Raw genomic sequence first — 21,332 nt, forward strand, 5'->3', positions numbered from 1 at the left:
GTGGTACATTTATACAAATCAGATGATCATACTCGGTAGATTATAAGCTTTGTAATGATACCTTACAAGAGACCTTTTGCACGAAGCATATCCCATTTGCATTATAGTCACTTATCAGATTTTTATAAAACTATCCCAGTTACATTATATTCACTTATTATCATGTTTTTATGAAACCATATAGACTGCACAACGTCACAGGACCCTTCTCATGAACATCTACTACAGTGATCTCAAACTCAAATCACCACAAGGGCCACATGAGGACTAGTACGTTGGCCCAAGGGCTGCATCACCGACACCTTTTCATATAAAGGTACAAAAGCCCCTGCTCCCCGCTACTCCCAGCCCTGCCCCCACTCTACCCTTTCCATGAGGCCCCGCCCCCTTCCAGCCCCTTCCCTAAATCCCTGTCCCACCTCTTCTCCGCCTCCTCCCCTGAGCGAGCGGCTCCTCGCTCCTCCCCCTCCCTCCTGGAAAGCACTAAGCGCCTGGAGGTAGGCAGAGGAGCGGGGACGCGGTGTGCTGGGGGGAAAAGGCGGCTGCGGGTGCAGGGAGCCTGGCGGCTGCAGGAAATAACTCCGGGGGGGCGGGGGCAGGTGCGGGGAGCTTGGCGGGCTGCAGCAAACTCCTCCATGGGCTGCATGTTTGAGACCCCTTCTCTACTACAACAAGAGATAAGCCATCTCCTAAACCTGGGCGCAATAGAACCAGTACCAACACAACACAGAGGGAAGGGTTTCTACTCCCATTATTTTCTAATCCAGGAAAAAAAACTGGAGTATAGAGGCCCATTCTTGATCTAAGACTCAACAAGTTTAAGACCCTGCAATTCAGGATGGTCACGCTAGCAATGATAATTCCAGCACTAGAGCGAGGGGACTGGTTCTCGGCCCTTGACCTCCAGGACATATATTTCCACATAACGATACATCCCTCACACAGGAGGTTTCTCGGGTTTGTTCTGGGAAAAGTACTTCCTTTTGGATTATCCACTGCTCCACGGGTATTTTCAAAAGTTCTTGTGGTAGTGACTGCCCACCTCTGCCAACAACGGGTCCATAATATTCCCCTATTTGGATGATTGCTTACTCAAAGCATCGACTTGAGAAGAGGCACTAAAGACAGTAGCTCTAGATCTTCAAATAAACTAACAAAATTCAACACGCACACCGGCAAGGTTCCACCTGAAGGCAGGGTTACTCCATGTCTCCGAGACAGTTAAATGACCTGTTCGGAGGAGGTAAGGGACATTCTCTTAAACAGCAGACCACCTGCTATTCGACATACTTACCTACACAAATGGAAGAGATTCAATACATGGTGCCGAAATAGACAAATTATGGCAACTTTCTCTGCTTTACCAACGGTACTGGACTATATACTGGAACTTAACAGATGGGATCTCTCCGTGAACTCGATCAGAGTACACCTCATGGCAATCACAGCATTCCACCATAAAGAGGACAGGTTCTCCATCTTCTCCTACCTGACGATTACACACTTCCTCAAGGGTCTTTGCAACCTTTACCCTGAAATACGAGCCCCCACTCCATTATGGGACCCCCATCTGGTGCTGCTACTAAAACCTCTGATTATAAGCGCATGCACGCAGATTCACCTAAAGTAGAGCATCCACAGTAACAACCATCTCGAAGAACCTCAGTTACTGCACAGAGTAACCTTCTCTTCTGTCTTCCAAAGCTCAATTACCTTGTTTCAAGAGGCAGGATAACCTCATGCTGTTCTTCCCTTCTTGTGGGCTTCCCATCCCCCTGTATGTAAATAGGGCTTCCATTGTTTTGATTCTACCATGCTTCATTTATATTGAAGACAGGTAGATACTTTCTTTACTGTCGGGAAGGGAACCTGTTTCTCCGTGTTTTGTCACAGGCTTTAAAGCATAATATCATTTAAATATCCATATTTCCTCCTATAGTGTTAATACAGGCGTTTCATTATGACATTAATCACCAGTGTGTCAGTAGCTTTTAGAAAAGACCTCACTGTATAAACTTTTATAATATAATAATATTGTATACAATCAGTTAATTAAATTGCTTATCAGTTCAGTTCCCCACCTCCATCTTTATAGACCAGTAAACCTTTAAAATAGATTATTCTCAAGACTATACCTGAAAGTAAAGTTTATTCAAGCTGTGAGGAAGGCAAATTGGAGTCTGGTGATGAAAGAAGCTCCATGCTCTTTCTCCCCCGCTGGTGTTTGCAGGAAAATAATAATTTGTGTTTTAGCAATCTCCTCCCCTTGTTAGTTGGATGGCCCTGTTTATTGCTTATACATATGTTGACGTAAATCCACCTTTCTTTGTCTGAAGCACTGTGCTTATGCATTGCTTGCCAAACACGTTTTAAGAATATAATTCTAGCACATATTCATGACTTTTTGTACACACCCTGTGCATACATCAGACAAGAATTTTAATGATCAGTGAGTTATTAGTTTTCCAATGATATCTAACATGCCACCTTTTAGATACAGATTATAACAATAATGTGCTAGGTGTGATGAGTATGTCAGGCCTGACAAGACCTGCTGACACAGTACTAACCACAAATGTGCCTCGGTGTCATAGCATGTGCCTAGAGCAAAAAGTTAGGCTTATATTTTTCAAAAATGCAGGTCAGTAAATGTATTCATGTAGTTGCATCATGTTTTTTGCATCCATCCTTCTGGCCTTATTTTCTCCAACATTTACCTCTGAAAGTCAGTGGCTCAGTGTAGATCTGTGCTATTCCTGAGATCAGCTGGGAATTTCTTGGAGAAATGAATAAGGTAACTGTTCCTATCACTACTTGTAAGCTTAGTTCATACAAACTAAACTCTTTTTTTTAACTGCCCTCTAGACGTGGTCCTTAGCAGTAATCAGTGACTATACCTGTTAAACGTTAACATTTTACAGTATTTTAAAAAGTAAGGAATAGTCCAAGACTTTTTAATCATTTTCTTGCAAAGAGCTGCTGACATTTCTTGGGAAGCTTTAAAAGAATATCATTTATGAAGCAATTCTAGTTTTCTTGCTTCCTGTTTCCTTCTCTCCTATATTTTTAGGGACATTTGTATGAGAACCGGATCTTTGTTTTCAGGATATGGTTATCGCCGACTGATTAATTCTAACTTGATTTCATAGTTCTCTGTGATCGTGTAGGAATGTTTGATGGCTCAGAGGCTGTGTGTGGGGGAAACAAGCAGTTGGAATAGAAGAGCCATTAACAAACAACAACGCCAGTTTTCATACACGTGTCCCCAGTATTAAGAAAGAGTTTCTACATTTCTCTATTATCTAGGTTACCCCCTAAATAGGATGTTTCCTTATGAGGGAGGGTGTCAGATGGTTCCATGATATGTCGTGATGTAAAAAGATACCGATTACAAAATTCCCACCAGGCTCTTTCCGCCCTCTCCCCCTTCAGGGAACTGAGTTGAGTCCCTTCCTTTTCAAAGAGAATTTCAATTTTTGTTCTGCAGTTTAAAAAAAAAATTTTTTTAAAGTTGTCAACATGTGGCCATTTAAGAACTTGAAACTGTTGATTGGCATTGTGCTGAAATACAAACCAGAGCTTTATCTCTGTAAGACGGCATAATGGCCTGTCAATCAAAAGCACTCCTTTGGACTGCAACAAAATATACTTTAATTATGTGGTTAAAAGAATGGTGTTAGCTGCTTTGATCAGGTTTGTACTCTCTATTGCATATGGTGCTGTGTTTTTAAAATTTTGAAATAATAATTCCCTTTTGATGATGATTTCCTATTTGGCAAACGTTATTTTTTTCTCACTTTATTTCCTGGGTGAGGATAAATCCTATGCTTGTTAAATGAATTGGGCTTTTTTACTTCCTTCCTTGGCATGCCAGCACTGCTTGTTAGCACAGCTGTTTGGAAGATTGCTGCTTGCTGCCTAAGGGAAAACCCAAGGCGTTATTTTAGTACTGACCTCACACATTGTGGCTGATTTTCCATTGATTTAACAGATTCCTAGAATACGCAGGCAGGGTACAAGGTGTCTCCCTTAAAAATTCTAGATTGTCCTTCCCAAAGCGTTGATAATGTATGTTCTCTCTCAGGAGAAAATCACACCCATATCCCTAAGGAGGACCCCGAAGAGGCATCAAGCTCTCGCAGAGAGGATCACCATGAGCTAGTCAGAGCTACATATCTCAATGATCTGAAAAAAGTTTTGGACAAAAACAGTTACAGCCGCTTCTGTGCAGCACTATCGGCATATAAGAAGACAGATGACTATGACGCCATGGTGTTGGTGGTAGCTGCCCTCACCACCGAGAAGCCAGAGTACTTTCACCTCCTGCAACGCAAGTATTTTTAATTTTTTTTTGTTTTAGAAATAGATATAGGTGCTGTGATCCTGTCCCTCATACACCTCAGATGTACACAGTAAACTCTCAGTGATCGGCATAAATTGGTTTGCAAACTCTATCCTTCCGATGAACTTATTAGCACTGACAGAACACATTGCATCTCTTCTCTCTGTAATCAGCACTCTGGGAAAATGGGACTTGCTGCATAAAAGTGTTCGCCAAATCCAGGTAATTTTGAAGTTATAAAAGTGGGCACTGCTTCCACTTGTTCTGATTACACTCGGTTCCTGAAGAAACCTAAAACTGAGATAATCCTTCCACAACTACACTCACTTCCTGCAGATGTGCTTCTTTCACTTGTATGATTTCATTGCATTATTTTCCTTATTTCTGCAAGGACTGCTCTTTAGAACAGGTGATTCTGGTGATTGCATAGACTCTCAAACGACTGTTCTCATGGCGATTGGCTGTCATATCTGGTGCTATGCCCTAAAAGACTTTCAGCGTTTAGGGACAGACAGTCTCACTTCTGATTCACTGTTTCTTCCCCTCCGGTATTTACATGGACACAGTTAAGGAATTTTATCATGATTAACACTCTTTATTTACCATTATTTATAATAAACCTTTAGAATCTTGAAACTGACATTTATTTCCTTACAGAATTTTTTCCCCTTTCTGCCCATGTGTGCTGGTTTGTTATTGTAGAGTGTCTCATTATATCCTAGGCTACTGGCACTGAAAAGTTGAGGTTAGGTTTTGATTTAGCTTAAATAATACACACAGATTTTCAGACAGATAAAGAAAAAGGAAAACGTACACATGTTGGGCCTAACCACCTTGAAGAGGGATCTCTAATTCCACTACTATAATGTTTCATTACTGCCCTCTTACTGACTTGTGGACATCCTAGTGCCTTTGATGGGCAGTTCTCTTCAGGGAGGAGTGGATGCTAAATGCGCAAGGCAGCTGAAGGATGAGAGCAGCTAACAGGAGTAGAAAATGCTGAAATGTGGCTCTGTTGGGTCCCGCAGAATCCCATCCAGAATCTCGCAACAGAGTGTTAGGAAGTAGGTTGCCCTACTCTGTTAACTGTAGACGTGGGTTTGTCACAGCTGAAGAGTAGGATGGAAATGAACCACATGATGTGATGAGTCAGAATTTTCTGTTGAATGTCACATTATTGAATATGCAGTGTTGTTGTAGCTGTGTCAGTCCCAGGATACTAGAGAGACAAAGTGTGTGACGGTAGTATATTTTTATTGGACCAACTTCTGTTGGTGACAGAGCTTGAAAGCTTGTCTCTCTCACCAACTGAAGTTGGTCCAATAAAAGATATTACCTCAACCACTTTGTGTCTCTTTTATTGACTATGATGTATCAGTGTTTTTAGTGAGCAAGCCAGTTTCAAATTGAAGTACCACAAAGGAATTGTCTAAGCCTGGCAATAACCCATAGTGGGGACTTTTTAAAATTTCTATAATGGTCTGATTCTTTCCCAATAAACAAACCGTACCAAGAGGATTCCTTCTTGAGACAACCTTTTTGGGCACCGAACTTGCTTGACTTTGCTGTAACACCCTCCAGTGTTCATTGTCGCACCAGAACAGAATTAATGTCTCTTTCAAGGGTGGAAGCAGAATTTTCAGACAAGCTGATGCTGCTGTCAATGCCAATACTCATCCATCCTCTAGTGAGAAAAAAAAATTAAGCATCGACCCCCTCAAGAAATGATCAGACATTTCCCCAAACCTTCAGATGCGCTGGGGAGAGGGTGGGAATCAGTGGCTATTCTGGCTCAGTCTCCATAGAGCTTTTCCCTTTTCCAAAAAGGAATGAACAATCTATGCTAAACCAATTCATTTCATGTATGTTTGACTTTTTAAAACATTTTGGGCAGGGTTCTACATGTTTGTGCGTCCTCACCACAAAGAACAATTCAGGCAGATGTGTAAAGACCTGACTGGAATGAGCTGCAGTGAGGAAAAGAAGAAATTGCAACCGGAAGTGCAGGAGGCCAAGAGCCCTCTGAATTTGGAGAATTCGTGTTCCAAAGCAGAAAACAGTGAAACTCAGGATAAACCTGTCAGCCACACACCAGGTTTGGAATGAACACTTTTCTGGCATTTAGATAGTATTATTTATTATTGTGGTAGCACGTAGGAGCACTCCAGTCATGGATCTGGACCCCATTATGCTAGGTGCTGTACAAACACAAAACACAACAACAGTTCCTGCCCCACAGAGCTTGCAATCTAAGTATCAGACAAGAGAGAACAGGTGAGTACAGAAAGACAAGTGGATGAACACAAGGAAATAATGAGACAGTCACCTGCAAAACCATTCTTCTACTCTCATGTGAAAATTAAGGCAAGATCCTTCCATGTGAGCAAAGTCCACTATCTTTAGGTAGAGTCTACCACATTAGAGTCGTTCCACTGGAAGGCTCTCCATTTTTTTCATGATGATTTTGTGTATGTTAATACAGTATCAGAAACTTGTGGTATGGAACAATGTAATTTGGGGGGGGGGGGAATCAAATTTTTCTGGCAGGCTTCTAAATGAAAACCTCCTGGAAATGCCAGCTGGTCAAATTTCACAAAGAGCTGAGGTATGTCTAATATTATGCATTACACCACATTATATACTGTTTGATATGTATTCGTGTGCAGCTACTTTCAAGAGTGAAGTGCCAAGAAAAACCCAGAGCAAGATTTTCTCCTTCTGTAGTAATCAGAACAGCAAACCTGGATCTCAAAAGACAGACACATTGACAGGATCCAGCAGCATCAGAGCGCCTACCAACCCACGCAGTTTGCCTGTCTTGCCCCTCAATATGGAGCCAGAATGTGGTAGGTGTAGATGTGTTAGGCGGAGATTTTGCCCTCTAACTCGAGAGAAGAGTGGTCACAAATGTGTAGAAAATCCAAATTATGTTCACCCTTTTTAGAAGAACAGTATGAAGCCATCTTTTATTACTACAGTTATTCATGTGTATTTAAGCACTCAGATACTGCAGTGATGAGTGTGGTATAAAAGCCTATATAGAATAAAATCAAATTTGGGTTTTCTTGTTCAACTATGTCCATTCTGTCTAAGTATTTATGTGGCCTAGGATGAGTGCCCCCTGAGTACTAATGCAGTTATCCTCACACCTACCCTGTGAGGTCAGCAGTATTACCCAGCTTCATAGATGGGGAATTGAGGCACAGAAAAATTGAGTGAGGTCACACAGAAGAAACTGTGTAATAGGGCCAGGAATTGCACCTCTAAAATACAGGGGCCTCATAAAACAGATTGCACACACCTTCAACCATTGCTTTCTACAAAATGCACTGGAAACATGAATGTATAAGAACTTCTGAAACAAAGAGTTACTGGAATTTAGTGTCCTCTCTCTCTCTCTCTCTCTCTCTTTCTCCCCCTCCTTCCCCACCCCGGTAACTTCTCTCTCAACTGCTATTTTTAGGAAGATTCCAGTGCTCTAAATGCAAATCTGAGGATGATGTGCCTTTTAAATGCCAGTTATGTACCTTCACTTGCTGCAAAACATGCTGGGAACAGCTCTTAAAGGTTGGCTTTGCTTATTAGTTTCAGTTATTTTCTGAAACTTTTAGTAAATTTTGTGTTGGTTTAATGAACCAGATGGACAGCCCTGGAGTCGGAAGTCCTCTGCTTACCAACAACACACACGGTTCAGGCTTCCTTCAGGGCCTTGCCACTCTGACTCCATTATCTCCATTCTGCAGTGATTGAAGGCAGACCATATCTTTTGTCCTGGTTGAGAAATAAAGCCTCACCCCATCTGAGCCTTCCCCAATTTTCTCTGCCTCCAGAAAGGTGCAAGTGGCAATCTAAGGAACTTAATTTGTGACAGAGATTTTTCATACATCTTCACTCTTATTTTAAACATTTTCTTTGCCCGGTTTCATTTCATTCCTGAAGTGTCTTCTATAAGGCACAATCATGAGGCAACCTTCCTGCCATCACTGCATCATGCTGATACTTTAGGGTTATCCTGGCTTGCAGAGATGGATGCCTTCCCTCTGGATAAGAAGATGAAAACATTACTGCAAAGCATCTCTTTGGTAGCATCCTCCACAACAGATACTTTCCTAGACTTCCTGTGCTGTGCAGTGCTCTCAGTGACTCAAGTACAGTAGCCTAACAGGATCTGTGGCTCTGCCCATGAAAGGCAGATGAGAGGATGAAAAGGCTTAACAGCTTCCATGTACTCGGGGGTGAGGACGAGGGTGTTAATCAGAGGCCTGTAGACAAGTTGGTCACAAAGGCAGCAGAGAAGAAAGAGAGATCCCTCTCCTCTCATCCACGAAGCAGTACAGAAGGGACTATGAGCAAGCATTCAGAAACAGGCAGTCCTTCTGTACCTACCAGTCTTCTGAGCTTCATAGGGACTGTTTGTCAGGAAGAAGACCCTGGAATATATTGACAAGGTGTGGAAAATCCAGATTAAATTAATAATAAAGACGTCTTCAGACAAATGGGTTCTAGAATTGATTCAGAACAGCTGTTCAATAGAATTCTCCCCCCCTCCCCCCCCGCCAAATGCATGATATTCCCAACATTAAAGAATCCAGGAAATTACAAGAAGACCAATAGGCCATTTTGTGACTTCTGCAGATTAGGGCTATAGAACCAGTTCCATCAAACCGAAATCTTATGGAGTGTGTTTGATTGTTTCTTTTTGGTTCAAAATAGAAAAGGGCCATGCAGACCATCTTGGATCTCAAAGCACTCAGTTTATTCACTCAAAAGTCAAACTTCAGTATGGAGGCTTTTAAGTCTATCATAAAAGTTCTGCATCCCCAGAACTTCCTGTCATTGATAGAGCAGAAACAGGAGTGAAGTGTGTCATTACAAGTGTCTAAATTTCTGCCACTACAGGAGACACTTTGAGTATTATAAGTCCCTTCGTTTCAATTTGTTGGCCTTGCCATGAATCTTTACTGAGGTCCTAGTGGCAGCTGTCCAAGAAACAGGAATACCTGTCTGCCTGTTCCCGGACAGCTTGCTCATCAGCCCCTCTCGAGGGAGAAAGCCCTTGAGGCCAGCATCCTGCTGGTATGTCCTTTCTTAATCTCTGCTGCAGAAGGCCCAGGCTGATTATAAAACAGCATCATATCACTAGATTCCTAAGAACTGAAAAATCCACGTTTGTTTCCTGTTTGCTACAGACCTTTTATGAATCCTTCCTTTGAACCTCTGAGGAAGGACTCCCTGTGATTTTTCACTTGTAAACTCTTTCCTAATTGCTATTATGTCAGGCTGGAGGTTTTTTTGGAGGGGGTGGGGAGCCACAGTACTGGACCATACTGTATTTTTCGTCAGGATGAGGTGGTGCTTCTTAGGACTGAATGACACCTTAATTCCCAAGATTAGTTTAGTTTTTTTATTAGCTCACAAGCAAATGAACCTTCCGTCCTTCTGACATAATTCTCAGCAGCCTATAGAGATGAAATGGCACACCCTTGTTGTATGGAGTGTAGTTACAACCAACCTGTCATGGATGTAGTGGTGTCTTAACTTCTGTTCCCAGAGGGCATGTATTCACTGGGGGGGAGGGGAGTGTGTTCTTAATTCTGGTTACTCATCTGCATTAGTTAACTCAGGTTAAAATAGCAGGGAAGACGTGGCAACTCATTTTTTAACTCTCATTAGCAGATTGAGTTCAAACATAGGCTCCCCTATAGGCTTTAACTCATGCTGCTAACTCAAGTTAAAAGTGGAGTTGCCGTATCTTCGTAGCTATTTTAACCCAAGTCAGTTAATTTGGATTAGCTAACCCAAATTAGGAGCAAACCTCTTTTTCGCTGAAGACCTACCCCTCCTGGTTTCTTTGAATGCACGCAGCACAGGTCTTGGGTCTCTTGACCTGTCTCATGGAGGAAATGTGATTCTTCCGCTCTGACTAGGATCTGGCTACACTACCCTGGATATACCAGCCACTTATCCTGCAGGACCAACTGGTTTTCGAGCACCTGCATTTCCTCCCTTCAGGAACCTGTGACCAGTGATATAGGGTATGTATACACTGCAGCTGGGAGTGTGCCTCCCAGCCTGGGTAGACAGATTTGCACTAGCTTGCTAAAAGTAGCAGTGTGGATGTTGCAGCCTGGGCAGCAGTTTGGGCTACTCCCCTAAGTGCCGATCCAGGGGGTCGGATGGGCTTGAACTTGGATGGCTAGCCAAAGCCACCTCCCATGCCACAACATCCATACTGCTATTTTTAGCAAGCAAGCGTGAGTGAAGTTAGCACAAGTCTGTATGCCCATGCTGGGAGGCACACTCTTAGCTGCAGTGTTTTCAGGCCTGTTGCCAGAGTTGAAAGCTCTGCAACAAACATATTTGGCTTACTTTGTGGCATGGGTCTGGTATAGTTTGGTTGATGAAAAGTTGAGTATCTTGCAGTTTTGGAAGCTGTCATTCTTAGAAAGGCCTGGTGTGGGGCAGGTTCTCTGATCCAAGAGACAGGATAAAAGGTTTGTTCTGCATCCAGTCACCTAGGAAAGAGCGGGAAACCGAGTGTTAATATTGTGGGACACAAAAGATCTGAGAGAGGAAAGAAATTTTCTCATCTCTCTCTAAAGCCTGGAGGAGGAGGAGCCACCCCTCATTCTTGTTCAGTTCTTGATCCAGCTTCATTCCCAGTGGTGATTTGTTTTGTGACAGATGTCTCACCAGCAGGAAATGAACAGCCACTGACCACTTATTTCCTCTGGGCCCCCAAACCACCAGCGCATGGTAGAAACATTTGGCCTGGTCTGGATTCGAACTGGTGACTTGTAGACTAAACTTTGTTCCTTTTACTACAAGTTACTCATGAGTTCATTCATTCTAAATAACCAGTTCAAGCTTACTGCATTTAATGAGGAAGTGACTAACAATCCATCATACAGCACACAATGACTTCTTTTTACCCTAATCTTTAGTCCTTTTTCAGTCATTATTATGGTAAGACCACTTAAAGGTGTGGGAAGAATGATGGTCGATCATTGGAACTTTCAGCACAGGAGGATGTTCAGTCCATAGGGCATGCATTAGGAAGAGCAGCTTGGGAAAGATATCTCTCTCCAGTGAATTCTTTCAAGACCAATTTGGCAAGCTGAGCATCATGCACATGATGTATACTGTAGGGCTTAGTCTTTAAATGTTTTGTGAAATTGGTGGTCTTAAATGCGCCAGTATACAGTGAACAGGTAGACACTGTGCAGTTTTTCCACATACCTCTTCCAGTGTGCCTCAGTCCTGATTTGCAGCATTTTGTGCATGTTATTCCTGAGCAGAAAAACTATACATTGTTCTACCTTGCGCAGTTGGTCTGTAATATGGGCAGACTATCATAATACTTTGCATGTATATAGTGCCTTCCATTTGAGGATATCAAAGCATGCTTACAAATGGATGTCTCCTGGGGATTAGATTGAGACAACCAAGCTTCTGTCCATTTGTAGCCTTTAAACCCGTTTCCAGAATCAAAAGACTAATGCATTAAGCCACTCTGCTGCAGTCTAGCTTCTATTACGAGGACTGACTAACTTCTATACTGGAAGACCTTGAACTGCTATTGCTCATGCTACATCTGTCCTTTGAGTATGTAGCAATCTCCAAGGCTGTCAGTATGGCCTCCACAAGGACTAAATTTAGTTTAGACAATCTCACTTTTAAAATATTTAAAGCATTTTTTTTCCTTGGCCAATCGCCTTCGTCCCAGAGTTCCTAGGAGGAAGTGGAAAAATTGGTTCTAGGCTGCTTCATCTTTGAACAGAGAGTAAGTCAACAAGAAGGTCTTGGAGGTTACCTTTCCCTCAATGTGGGAAAAAAAACTAGCTCTCTTAACTAGGGACATAATAAGGAATCTCACAGGATCAAGTTCATAAAGGCTAGAACTTTTTCACGTTCGGAGCAGTGAGACCAACAGGCTGTAACCTTCACAGCAGAGAGGTTTTCATCTCACAGGCTTTGTCTTCACGGATCCAAAAAAGGCGTTTTTTTACAGTGAGGTAACTAACATGCATTAGCTATCCCACTGTTAAAAATCCACTTATTTCACATAGCCACAATCAGCTAACAGTTGCATCTTGTCCTGCCACCACAACTTGGCCATGGCCATAAACATCACGGGTTGCTTTGCGTCTCAAATAGGTCACTTCCCCTGTTCTGTGCTTTGAATTGTACAAGAGGAAGTGGGAGCTCAAGAAGTTCAGCTACTATCTTATTTAGTTTTTTGAACAACCAAATATTTGTATACTTTTGCAACAGCTGTTGCATATTCTGCATTTTTTCCCCCTTTATTTTAGCCTTTTTAGTAATTGCACAATTGGAATTCGTTTAACAGAAACCATTCCTGTGGGGTGAGTTGCTACGAGAATTGGGCAGAATTTTTTTGATGGCTAAATTGCTGAGGAATGCATTCTTAAGGGCACCAAAATTACTTGAAAATTTGGGTCAAATTTAGTGGATAATTTTACCTGAAAAAAGGGGGTACAATTGAAAAAGTCAAAACATTTTCTTTTCATCATTTTTAAGTTTAAACAGTTTAACATCTCAATTTGAAAGATGTTTCATTTAGAAATTTATCTAATTTAAAAGGTGAAAAACACTCAAACAACCTGAAACAGCAAACTGAAAAAAAAATTGTTTCAGGTCAAAGTAAATGTTTTGTTTCGGTGAGATTAAAAAAAATCAGTTTTCAGTTTGAGGCGAACTAAATTTTCAGTTTTGGTTTTTTTTTTTTTTTCAGCCCCTGAACAGAAAAATTGGTTCTTCGCTCAGCTTGAATTGCTACTTCATTAGGAGATTTTTCCTTTTCTTTCTTGTGTCACAAACAGTTAAATGGTTACATGTAAAGTATGTTTGTAATAATTATAATTGTTGGGGACTGGCAAATGGTGGGCGTGACTGATGTTTGTATTGAGACTGCTATTCTGTAGACTTCCTCCTTTGCAGATCTATTCTATGCAGACATTTGTCAGGAAATGTAATGCCTGTAATCTGTGTTTTGTTCATCTGTCTCCCCAGATTGCTAAAAAGTGCCCAGAATGCCAAGCTGATACCAAGAGGAAGCATTTAGCCCAAGTTTTTTTCCTGCCATAACCTCCCTGACCAGGGGCAAGTGCATCACGTCAGCACTGGTTAAAGAGCCAGCAGAAAAGGAGACTGGAAAAAGAGGCAGGGTGCACATTCATTTACAGACCCTTGATCTCAGCTTCTCGCAGCATCATTCCTCTCCTTGGCAAACCTCATCAATCCCCGAAGACCTCTCCTCCCACTTCTCTTTCAACAAGAGAGGAAAGAAGCAAATGTTGTCCTTAGAATTGTATTGAAATGGGGATCTTCATTTCTTCTCTGTTTGAATCAGCAGATTCTTGTGACATTCTGGTCCTTTTAGGTTGAACTTTGACAGCCTGGAGGAAGTTTTCAGTAATTGCCTCCTCTCAAATATTTACTCAATCCTGGAAAATTTCTGAGCAGCAGTAGTGCCATTGAATCCCCTTTTCCAGGAATACCACTTTCCATTGGTGACTGACAGGAGCTGTTGCTGCTAGATGATTTCAGAGGTGGTGAAAGCCTTTTTTTTTTTTTAAATCCAGTAGTTTTTACTGCGCTTCACTGGTAGTACAGACCCAGCACATCTTGTGCTTGTACCCACTCATTTATGCCTGCCCTGCCAATCAGAAGCCTGTTTCCTGTATTGCTATAAGTGCCGAATGTTGCACTGAGTGTGCTTCCAAAGAGGATTTGGCTTCTTCTGAGGCACTTGCACACTCCTGTTGTGTCTGTACGGTTTCATACTTGTGTTTTCAGAAGTGTAGCAGGGAGAGTGAAAAGACTATTCATGTTCTTTCAAAGTGAACATACAAACTGATTTTAAACTCCATCAAGTTGGAAAAGAGAAACACTTTAATATTTTCACTTTCTGACTAGGGGTATTAATGTTTTGCTAATTTAAGGAATTGTATCAATTTTAAATCTTCAGTGGAAATTCTAAAATAAACTAAGTAAAAATGAACCAGTTTGCACACCCTGAGTATATTGTACATGGCTTTTTGTTTTTCACTGTGTCTAGAAGAGGTGGGCATTGAATCCAAGTGGAATCTAAAGTGGAAGTAAATAGAAGTCATTTTGCTATATGATTTTAAATACTCTGATATTTCTGCAACAATCCTTTGATACTTTTTTGTCACTCTTGTGTTTTCAGATGTCAAATTGTATAATATGATATAATGTCTGGAAGTTGAAACTAGGCAAATTCAGACTGGAAATAAGGCATACATTTTTATTGGAGAGTAATTAACCATTGGCCAATGTACCGAGTGTTGTGATGGATTCTCCATCACTGACCATTTTTAAATCAACACCAGATCTTTTTCTAAAAGATCATCAGCTCTAGGAAATATTTTGGGGAAAGTTCCTGTGGCCTGTGCTATGCAAGAGGTCAAGATGATCACAATGGTCCTTTCTGGTCTTAGAGTCTATGAATCAATGACAAATACATATGACTTGCAGATGCTTAGAATTTGGGCGGGTGGGGAGGGGTGTCATGGAATTGCCCTTTTGGTAAATTTGATTTGCTTTTGCTTAGCCTAAAGGTGGATTTTGGGTGGAAAGTTCGGTAAAATTCCCTTTGTCCATTTTCAATATATTCAAAAATGAAAGGTGAGTGGTAGTCTGAGAAATTTGAGAGGGTCTTTTTTTCTCATTTTGATAACTCAAAACTGCCATTTTTGAAATTTCACACTTGCCGTGGACTTTGTCCACAATTAGGAAAACGTCTTTGACAAATTAGAAGAAACTTCAGTTATAAACAACTTAGTTGTGCATGTGTGGTATGTGACTTTTAGTGTGTCAGAATGTGGAATTGTGAGTATGCCTGTGTGCTCCAATTTGAATTCACATCTATTGGTTTTAACTGCTGCTGTGTTTTCCTAATAAGTTCAGACTGGAAGAAGGTGGGGGTATATTTTGTTTTTCAATGATGATGATACAAAAGCTTTTCCTTACTACCTGACTGAATAATTAGAAGGGGAAGTTGAAATATGAGGATTTAGATGGATCTGAGGACAATCTTGTGCTGGAATATATTCTCCCAGACTTCAATATGTCCTAATATGTGGACATATTTTATTGTACATTTAAATTTACCAGCACCTTACAGTTAGCATATTAGCTTATTTTTGCTGTCTCCGGCTTTTCTGAGTACCTAGATGTGACTTTTTCCCCTTTGTTTTTTGGAAAGTGATCTCCGATGATTTTGAGGACTTCAGCCAGATACACACACATTTTATTTTTTTCCGATTTTTTTTTTCTTTTTAAACCTTTTTGTCAGTTCTGCTGATACTAAGATAGGTGTGGGAGACATCAGTAAGGACAAATAATGCAAAGGGATGTAGTAGTTATAAACACGGATGGGAAATAGTTAAATGAGGATTCAACCTGGAAGCTTATACTTACGCAGGGAAACCAAGAGGAAAGATATTCAGCAAATAGTAATGTTGGAAAGGCCCTAGGGCTGAAACGCAGCCAGCAACAAATTCCTGCCTCTTTAACGCCCCCAAGGTCTTGTAACAGATTTATACCACAAAGCTATCATCTGGTTAGGGAGGGAGAGGCTATAATACAATGGTGTAGTGATAAACAGGAATAGGTGTGGAGGAAACCAGGCATCCCAGATAGGGTGTCTCCACACATTAAATATAATGAAATATTTTTAGTGGTGATATTTTCTTTGTATTAGAGCCACATGACATCCTCAACCTAAATACTTTTTCTAATCAGGAGTCCCCTTTATGCCTTTTTAACAATAACTATATCAGTCATCATGACTTCATGGAAATCAAAAATAGTCAGTGAAAAGCAGCTTAGATTAATACTTTTCACTCCTGTAGCATCTTTGTAAGTCATCTGAGATCATCACATGACTCAAGTGCCACACCCACTCCTGAGTGTTCCGTTCCAGCCATTGATTTTTGGTGCTAATTTCACACCTTAATACTGCTTGCGTTAGGCCCGTGCAACCTGTGGCATGTGAAGTTTAAGAACAGAGCAGAATCATAATGGATTCTATTATAATGAAACTCTCTTTGAGGCAGTGGAATATTTCAGTGCGCTGCAATGTGCAGTCTGTGATTCTGGTTGTGTGGAAAAACCTCATTAAGTTCCTGTCATTTAAAAGAACTGCACCTTGCTCCTTTCACCACTAGAGGGAAGTTGCAGTACAGGATAGAACATGGGTTTTCACTGAAGAGTATAATTTTGGACTACTTTTGGTAGTGGAGATATCCCTTGAAATGATAACTTCACCTGTATCTATTTAAGGGAGCTTTAACTGCTGCAGACTCATGCAGCTGGATTTTATTTCGTCTTATTTTTGATTATTGGGTTTCACAGTCTGGTGGGTGGAAATTATGATAATTATTCAGGTAACAGAAATAGAAAATTGTTCAGTAAAGTTTGTGGGAAGATAACCAGGTGAGTGACCTTGCTGTTTTCCTCATCCATCCCAGAAACATAAACCCCCAAACTAGAACATCTTCATTTCACATTCTTCTGTGTGGATGTCTTGGGGGGCAGGGGAGATGGGTGGTTGGATCTTAAGAAGACATTTGGAGACCCTGGATTTATTAACCTTCTGGGCCAACTGTAAATCTCGATATATATCACAAGCGTTTGGGGAAGGGGTAGTTTGAGGACTGTAGAGTGGTCATTTGTGAGATGGAGGATGATTATTGTGGGCAGAGTTATGATTTATTTATTTATTCGTATTACCATAGCCTGTGGGAACCCTGCCAGAGTGTTTCAGTCCCGTGATCTTACCAATAGATGGGTCTCTAGCTGGGTTCTGAATTAACACAGTTTATAGTACAAAAATAATTGGGTTGAAGTAATTGATTTACTGTACTCTTACCTTCCTAAAAGTTGGAGGTGAGGTGGGTGGAGGAAGGTGCTGCTGTTCCGTGGATACAGAATTTCACTCTCTAGTAGTGTCAGTGTGGCAACTCTAATGAGCACTAAAATCATAAAACAAAAATTAACTATAATACTTTGGATTTAGCTGCGGGGCCAGAAGCCACTCACTGGTTAGCCTTACAGGGCTAGTATCGAAGTGCCAATTTTAAATGGAACATCTGGACATCCGTGATGCTTAGCAAATCCAATGGCTTCATTCATCAGAATGACTGCTGTTTAAACTGCTACTTGAGATACATACTGCAATAAAGGGGTTAATGCAGATCTGTTTTTCATCTGAAATACTGGGAAATTGGGGGGAAATCTTCCAGATAAACACTTGCACTTGTTTAGCCATTCAACAGTATTAGTGTATGATTGTTTACCATTTCAGCTTGTTCAGAGATTTGCAAATGTTTACACATCATCCAATCCCTTGCAACTTCCTGAAAATATCCTCAGTGAATGGGTAGCTAACGACAACAACAGGCTGTGAAAATCCATTATATGTTGATAGAAATTATTTGGCCTTTTGGTTACCAGAGAATGAAGTGTGTTAAAGCTCCACAGAAACTAACAGGCAACCAGATATTCACAGCATCCCTCTCAAATCCCTGCTTTCCAGGGAAGTGGCTGCTCCTTTCAAACTTTGACATTTGTAGCTTGTCTGCCTACTATATATACATATATAATTTAGTTTTAATAAAATGATTTAGATAAGTGCATATTGAGGAAGCAAACGCCTACCAGTCACCTGCTGACAGTGACTGAATTGAATGAGGTTGCAAATCATGCAGGCGAATATTATCCAGATCATGCTTCCTAAAAATAACAGCAATAAAGCTAAAACCTCATTTGGAATATGGACCTGTAAAGGTCAGCCTGTTACTTCTCTATCATATGGTAGGAATTGCCAGACCAGACTAGACCTCGTTTCCAGCTAGTACAATGTCGGCTCTCTGACAGTGGCCAGAATCAGACGCATTAGAGGGAATGTACAAAAAACCCTGCAGTAGTCACATGAAATAACCAGCTCAAGGATAGCTACCATTTAACCCCATCTGTAGAGGTTGGTTTATGCCCTGAAGGCTTCTATCCCTTCCAAACACTGGGTTATAGTTTTAATCCTGTCTGACTTCCGCGCACATGTCCAATCCTTTTTCAAATTCTGGTCAAATTCTAAAATTGATCTTTGACAGGTCCAGTGGCTGTAGGAACAAGGATTCCAATGTGGATTCACCCTTCAGAATGGGAGCAGCGCCAACACTGACCTAGAGCTGGAGGTATGATAGTTTTGTGTTTCCAACTAAAGATTAGTCCCATCTGCTCAGTCAGAGGAAACGCTCAGTGCAGGTCCTGCTTAATTCTAGTCGCGTGCAGGAGACTCATGCAACAGCTGGTTCTTTGGGAGGAAATTCCCACTTGTCTCCCCCCTGTCTGACTCTCTGCTTTGCATTTTGTTTTCTTTTGATAAGAGGTTTTGCATTTGCTTTTCAAAACGCATGGTACATGACTCTTTTGAAGGTTGTTGAATGCTAGTAATTGGGGGACCTGTTTGGATGGGAAACACTGTCTCTTCCTCCGGGGGGGCACTACTGGGTCACTTGCAGTAATTGCATTCATTAATCTATTGCCTGGGTGTGCAGGATGTTTACACCACACACTTTTTTTTTTTTTTAAGGTGGTCAGAAGGGAGGCTATACAGTAACGTACGCAGTGCATACACTATATATATGGTGTGTGTTTATGGAAATAAAATATATAGTGAGAGCATGCAGGCTTAGGCATAGAACTGTATATATAGAATGTTACATTAATGTTGCACCTGTGTTAAATTATCAATATCATGGATGTTGAGTGATTTGGACATTAGGTGTTTGACCCTGCAGCCTTTATTTGGGCAATGTTCTTGGGGAACCCATCACAAACGCCATCTCCTTCCACTCCAAGTGCAAAGTGCATTTCCTTGGCCTGCCTTCTGTAACCTGAATACACAGCAACATGAATATTTATTAAAGAAAGAGGAGACCCTGCCAAAACAAGGCACTCCGCTGCACATGCTTCTCACACTGGGAAGAGGATGAGAGAACAAACATGCGACAGAAGTTAGTCATGTTGCTTAATACACACTAATGGAAGATGCTGAGATGCTGTGGTGATTAGAACCTACGCAGGAGAGTTTTAATAAATAGAGCTTTGAGCCTGTAAAGTGGAGTCTTATTTTGAAAAATGTCTAAAAATGGCAGCATGATGTTTTCTATGTATTGTCTCAGTGATGTCTAGATAAATCTGTCCAGTTTGCACGTAAAAAAGCAATTTTGGAGGGTCTAACTGTGCCAGCCCTGGCAGCTTAAGCTTCATTCTTTTTGGCTTGTGCATCACCAGTAGTCACCTGCAACAGGAGTTTAGTTAACAATCCTGTTTATGTGCAAACCTGAATAGAATTCAGCTCCCTCTCCCATACTGCATCGGCTCTGCAGAGCTAACAACAATAAAAAGTAGTAAAAACTAAGTAAAAGGCCAGCAGCTGATTGGCAGAGTAAGCAGGTGCTATTCTGCATAATCACTTTTCACTGTTAAAACACCTTAAAGTTGAATTTGTGGCACCATCCTGAATGGTTTACAATACAAATTCAATGAAGAGGTTTTATACTTGTGTTTTGACGCAGGAGATGCTCAGAAATGCTTTGTCAATATCTAATGAGCACAATTGAACTTTTATTTACAAAACATCCTTGGAATGCCAGGAAAATAAGCGGAAGAACAATTCAGGCTTATGTGATCATAAGGTGTGTTGCTGTGTGTGTGTGTGTCTGTGGGCAACAATTGCAAAATCAAAAGGGGAAAAATATTCCACAGAAGATTCCCTAAGGTCAATGCAGTGTGACATTACATGGCTTTGTACATAGCACGTTTTCTTTTCTCCTGTTTGTTGGAAGGAAATGAAAAAAAGCACCATGAGTTTCCTGTTCTCCAACTAGCACAGTGCTATCACTTTCTGCTCTGCTTCTCTCACTCTCTAACACAACATATACTTGTTTATGGGGTAGGGGTCAGAGTGTAAGGAGATTAGAGGCAAGATACTAGCTTGGTAGGGGAGCAGTTCTGCCCCTATACTGAAGTGTATACTGAAGAGTAACTCCGCTCATGCTCCTTCCACCTGGGCTAGCAAAGGGAGGACAGACGTACTTGTAAGTAAAGTGGGGCACAAGAAAGAGCAGTGGGCTCTGGAGCACATTCATTGCCGTGGAGTGCACAGAGGCTGTGTGCAGACGTACCACTGGGTTTGGCTGGATTTGGTTGCATTTGCGTTTCCTGCACACACACCCCCACACACACTTACACTTACAGAGGGATCATGTGCAGCCAGAGGGGATTAGCTGATGGACCCTTATGTGGGAAGATTTCCTAGACTGCAGGGCAGAGGAGAGGTCTATCCAGTGGGATGGCTGTGGATCAGTGTGGTTATCTGCTTTCCCCATGGATCCTTAGGATCTACAGCTTCTGGCTAAGGAACGTCACTACAGTATTTACATGTTGACTTTCTCTCCTTATATCTGACACCCAGGGAAGGTTCGGTTACTATAGAAAAGCCAAGGCACGTAAGCGCTTTACCATTACCTTTGAAGGTGGTCAGTCTAGTGGTCAATCATGGCTCTTATATGAGGGGACTGCATAGCTGTGGCCAGGGTCTGAGAATGCTTGGTACCTGCTCCTGTGACCTGAGGAGCAGTTTGCTAGATCTATAGAGGGGGACAATGCAGTAGCACCTTGCAAAGTGAAACTCTATGGCGTGCCTGAGTTAGTTTTTTCTCTGCAAGATTCTTCGCCTTCCCCTAGTAATGACCATGGCAATGGTCTTTGTGGCCTGTGATGCTGTGCTGGGATCTTATGACATTGGGGACTGGGGCATATTTAACTACTGATGATGCATGCAACAAATATGTAAGTGACAAAAAGATTCCCTGACTGGGAAGTTATTGAACATTTACAGCTAGGGAAGAGAATGTATAGAGGGGGAATTTCCCTG

At 41.4% G+C, this 21,332-nt stretch overlaps 1 protein-coding gene across 3 annotated transcripts in view; it reads left to right on the plus strand.

Moving 5' to 3' along the window:
• The window catches only part of RTEL1 (regulator of telomere elongation helicase 1), a 99,066-nt gene extending 84,682 nt beyond the window's left edge, over positions 1 to 14,384 (plus strand). Inside the window, exons 32-36 of one of the 3 annotated variants that reach the window (XM_026652802.1) lie at positions 4,085 to 4,330; positions 6,237 to 6,437; positions 7,009 to 7,188; positions 7,806 to 7,909; positions 13,376 to 14,384. In XM_026652802.1, the coding sequence (XP_026508587.1) occupies positions 4,085 to 4,330; positions 6,237 to 6,437; positions 7,009 to 7,188; positions 7,806 to 7,909; positions 13,376 to 13,450 (806 nt within the window). In that variant the 3' untranslated portion in view covers positions 13,451 to 14,384. The remainder of the gene's footprint in view (positions 1 to 4,084; positions 4,331 to 6,236; positions 6,438 to 7,008; positions 7,189 to 7,805; positions 7,910 to 13,375) is intronic. The other 2 variants (XM_026652803.1, XM_026652804.1) reach the window with 2 other exon arrangements.
• The last annotated feature ends 6,948 nt before the right edge of the window (positions 14,385 to 21,332 follow it).

The sequence above is a fragment of the Terrapene carolina genome, unplaced genomic scaffold, assembly GCF_002925995.2.
Source record: "Terrapene carolina triunguis isolate 2854851 unplaced genomic scaffold, T_m_triunguis-2.0 Scaffold130, whole genome shotgun sequence".
NCBI classification, from domain to species: Eukaryota; Metazoa; Chordata; order Testudines; family Emydidae; genus Terrapene; species Terrapene triunguis.